Raw genomic sequence first — 4573 nt, forward strand, 5'->3', positions numbered from 1 at the left:
TTTATGCTATTTAAATATCTAAACGTTAGTGTGAAGAAGAAAAATGAAAAAACTTTTAAATATCAATCTGCACATGCGAGGGACATTGGTTATGCTCATTTTTGCTTGCTCCTTTTAAGTTATCTTGAGTAAAACCGCAAAAAAATTCATGAAGCACATACAAAAGACCTGAATCGGAAGCGATGTGATTGTTTTCCGGCTTGGTCACGTGACGCTTGGCATAAAGCCTATTGATTGATGATCATTCACCCAAGGAAATTAGTTGACTCCTCTGATCTGAAGCTCCATTCGTAACTCGTGTTTTTCCCCCCCCACCAGATATCATGTTGGTGTGTCTACATCCTGTCATCCTTCTTCTCCTCATCAACTTTCTCGACCTGTCATCATCTCAGAATCCCACTCGACCCCGTTCCCCCATCTCTGAAAAAATGTATGATTACAGTGATTACGAAGAATCTACCGCTGAGCCTCCCAGCTCGTCTACCTCCGAAGTCCCAGAACTCCATCCATGCTACTATGACATGTGTGTGGAGCAGCAGCAAACCTGCAAGGAGCTTGCAGCAGTCACACCATGCCTCTGCCCGGGGTTGAGCCCTCAAGACAATCCCCCGAGTCCACCGCACCTCTCGTATCTAACTCAACAGGATGACAAAGGGGTCGTGGTGCACTGGTGTGCTCCGACCTCCATTGTCACCCACTACATTGTCTTGGTGAAAGGCAAGGATAAAGTTGTCGATTGGGAGATAGAGGTGCAGGAGAGGATAAGGGCAACAGTATTGCATGATGTGGCAGCTGGTGCGCTCGTGTGTGTAAAAGCGGTGAATTTAGCCGGCGTCAGCACAGAGAACGGACAATCGTGTGCCACATTTGAACCCCAACATTCAGACTCTGGACTTGCGCTGAAGCTGGGCATTATTGGAGGTGTGGTGGGACTCATAGTTCTTCTGATTTTGGCTCTGCTGCTGTGGAGACACAAAACATTGCGGAAGTCTACTGCACGAAACGAGACAGGGGGAGTTCTGTAACAGAGAGAAAGGAGCGTGTATCTGTTTGTGTGTATGTGTGTGGCCCTAAATATGCACTTCATATTGGTATGAATGAAGGGAGTAAATGAATGACTGGACTGATAGCCCACTGTGAGCATGCTGGATAGAGGGAGTGTATTAATGACTCAATGAAAGAGGGGTGCAGAGAAGGTGGACGAATGACTCAGCACATTCTTCTCATTTGGTCGTCAGTGTCTGACAATGTGATTTTGGACAGACCCAAATTGTAGACCTCTACTGTGTTGACTCTAATCATGGGCACCTTTTCAAGACCATTCCCAAATCACCAACACACTTTTAAACTTGTGTATGTTTGTTTCTTCTTTCTCCATGTTTTTTTGTTTGTTTGTTTTTTGAATGCAGAATTACAATTTCTCATTTAAATTTAGGACTGGGTCAGATCAACAGCACATTTTAGGTTACTTTTTTAAGTGTACGTTTTTGCTAAAATAATCTGTGTAAATATTAATCTTACAAAATAATAAAATATTTTTTGTATTTTGAATTCTTTGGGGCAGTTTATTTCCTGGTTAAATCAAATATATGTTCCCTAGAAAATCATAGATAAATCAAAACACTGAACATATTCTTATATCATGTGTGTACCATATACAAAAATCAACACTGAAATCTAAACAGCTCAAATCATTATATTATTACATATAAATTAAAAGATTTTCTTTTTCAATAGCCTACCGATTTTGAGCCATAAATGGCATGTGACTTCTCACTCTAAAGCTGCAGGAAAATGACATCATGATGACAACACTGGTTGGCTGTTGACTGCATAAGTACACACACGCAGTCCCAAACCCTTTACCAGCAATCTTGAGCCTAGATTTCAGAGGCTGACAGGGTAAAATATGTACATAAGAGCCATCTAAAAAGATTCAGGCATTGGTAAAGCATCTAGTGTAATATAATGAAATATTATTAACATACATTCCTTGCAATTGTAAGGCCTCCCCAATCGGTCCAACGACAGTTTCCGATAAGCGGGTGAAAGTTTACTGGTTTACAAATGATCATTGGCCCAACTAGGGTTACTCAATCAACACAAACTCAGATAGATTTAATTTTTAGCAATAAGCCTGAAAGAATTACACAATCTTATAATTTGGTAACAGGTATGTCAGACCTCAACTTTACATTAATTGCAAGAAAGTTGACAAAAAAAACTATTTTTATATAAACAAGAAGGCAAACGCTTTTTTAATATTACACCAAAATCTCTAGTCGGTCAATTCGAGGAGAAATTAAAGCACCTGGACTGGAATTATGTTCTGCAGTTTGGTGATTTAGAAAAAGCATGTATTACTATGATGGATAGAGTTAATATGACTAAAAATGAATTTTGCAAAAATTTCTCTTACTCGAGTAAAGTAAATCTGCCATGGTTAAATAATAATAATAATTTATTGTCATTGCAATGATACAACGAAATTACATTAGGGCATCAGTCGACAGTGCAATTTCATGAGGTATAAGAGAGATTGCTAGAAGGCGCAGTAGTGACACCTATTTTTAAAGCAGGTGATAGGACCCTTCCATCAAATTATAGACCTATCCTTCCAATAACATAAAAAATAGCAGAAAGGGTAGTTTGTGATCAATTAGTTTCTCATTTAAATGAAAGTGAAGTGAATTTACACCCAGTGCAATTTGGGTTTCGAAAGAATTGTTCTACAGAAACGGCTAAATTTTTTTTTGTCTAACAAATTAGAAGTCAACTTGACAAAGGTGGTGTTGTTGGAGCTGTGTTTTTAGATCTTGCAAAGGCATTTGACACAGTGAATCATAACTGTTTAATTTCCAAACTTCAGAATTTTGATTTATCTGCTACTGCCTTGACGAAATGAAATCATACCTGACTAATAGGAAAAAAATGTACAAGAGTGGTTGATAAGTGCTCTTCTTTTGCTAGCTGTCCTATAGGGGTTCCTCAAGGGTCAATTTTGACCTATTTTATTTAGTATTTATATAAATGATCTCCCTCAAGCATGTCCAGGTGTTAATGTTATAATGTATGCAGATGATACTGTGCTTTTTACTCATGCAGTAACTAAAGAACTAGGTGCAAGCAAACTGTCATCTGCAATGGCGAAAGTCTCAAGATTGGTTAAACAAGTCTTGTTTGTCTCTTAATGTAAGCAAAACAGTTTGCATGTATTTCACTGTACGAAAACAGAACTCGTGAATCCAGACATCATATTTAATGGTGAAGCAATCAAATCTGTGACTCATGTTAAATATCTAGGGATAATAATAGACCAACACCTGTCTTTTAAAAAACAGGTAAGAAGGGTTATAAATAATGTTAAATTTAATTTAAATCATTTTAAAAACATCAGGCACCAGCTTTCTCAATAAGCTGCACTACTTTTTTGTACATACTTTGATTCTCCCTCACTTGTCGTATTGTATAACAACTTGGTCACAGGCAGGTGCAACTACATTTAAGCCTGTGTACTCCCTTCATAAACAAATTATGAAAGTGCTAGACAAAAAACCAAGGGACTATCATCATTGTACTATCTTGAAAAGGTTACATTTTTGGAATTAATTTTGTATTTTATACTGATGTATGCCTGATGTACAAAATTATTCATAATCTTGCTCTCCCTCCTCTTAAGGGATGCCTGGCCCATAATGGAAGTGCCGGTAGGACTAGAGCATCTGCTAGGGGAGATTTGGTACCGCAGTATAGAAAAACAGAGGTAGTAAGACTCACCCTATTTAGGTTGGTTGTGCAACATTTTGCTGTCCTAAACGAAAATTTCCCTTTTTGTCTTTACTAACCAGGTACACTTGAATTAGTGTCAAATATTAGCTGGAACTCTAAAATCACAGTTGGTGTGCCCTATGCTCCACTCTAAACTGGACTCTAGTCCGTCACTAATCTGACGCAGATTTGCGGAAACAATGGACACAGCGTAATCTACTGAATAACTTCAGAGTAAGGGTGTTTTCACACCTATAGCTAGATTGTTTGTTTTGTTCCGAAACAGGGACTTAATTTGTTACAATGTTGCATTTTCTTCTAGGTTCGGTTTGCTTTCACAAGGCAACCTTTCAAAGCGTACCAAAATGTGTTCACGCAAGTCCCATGCGAACTGTCCTCTTATTGGTCAGCGTTTCCTCTGCGTCATCCATCAGGATGATTGACATGTTTGCTCCATCAGCTTATTTTGGCTTTATTTGTAACTTTCGAGACTCACGCAAACACTACACGAATGCAGCCGTCATTGCCGCTGTTAAATTATATATTAGGCTACATTCGCATTAATATTAGCTTACAGCAAATTTAAACGAGCTCTCTCTGGATCTCTCAGTGATCAGTGTCAAGACACACGCAAACACGAATGTTATAATGAAGCTAGAACAGGAATCACTTTATTGCTCTTTAGGTTTTCAACTGTGATAACTAATGTGCTTACTCTCACAGAATCAGACACTACTGCTATTTACAGTATATAGTACATCTCCCGTTATGAATTATAATACCATTTGGTTCGTTGGTCCGTTGG

General features: G+C 38.3%; 1 protein-coding gene across 1 annotated transcript; it reads left to right on the plus strand.

Moving 5' to 3' along the window:
• The first annotated feature begins 302 nt into the window (after window positions 1-302).
• On the plus strand, window positions 303-1551 carry LOC130072669 (LRRN4 C-terminal-like protein). The gene has a single exon (XM_056237886.1). The coding sequence runs from the start codon at window positions 324-326 to the stop codon at window positions 1023-1025; it is 702 nt and encodes a 233-aa protein (XP_056093861.1). The 5' UTR covers window positions 303-323; the 3' UTR covers window positions 1026-1551.
• The last annotated feature ends 3022 nt before the right edge of the window (window positions 1552-4573 follow it).

The sequence above is a fragment of the Rhinichthys klamathensis genome, unplaced genomic scaffold (genome assembly GCF_029890125.1).
Source record: "Rhinichthys klamathensis goyatoka isolate OS25496 unplaced genomic scaffold, OSU_Roscu_1.1 h1tg000501l_1, whole genome shotgun sequence".
Taxonomy (NCBI): domain Eukaryota; kingdom Metazoa; phylum Chordata; class Actinopteri; order Cypriniformes; family Leuciscidae; genus Rhinichthys; species Rhinichthys klamathensis.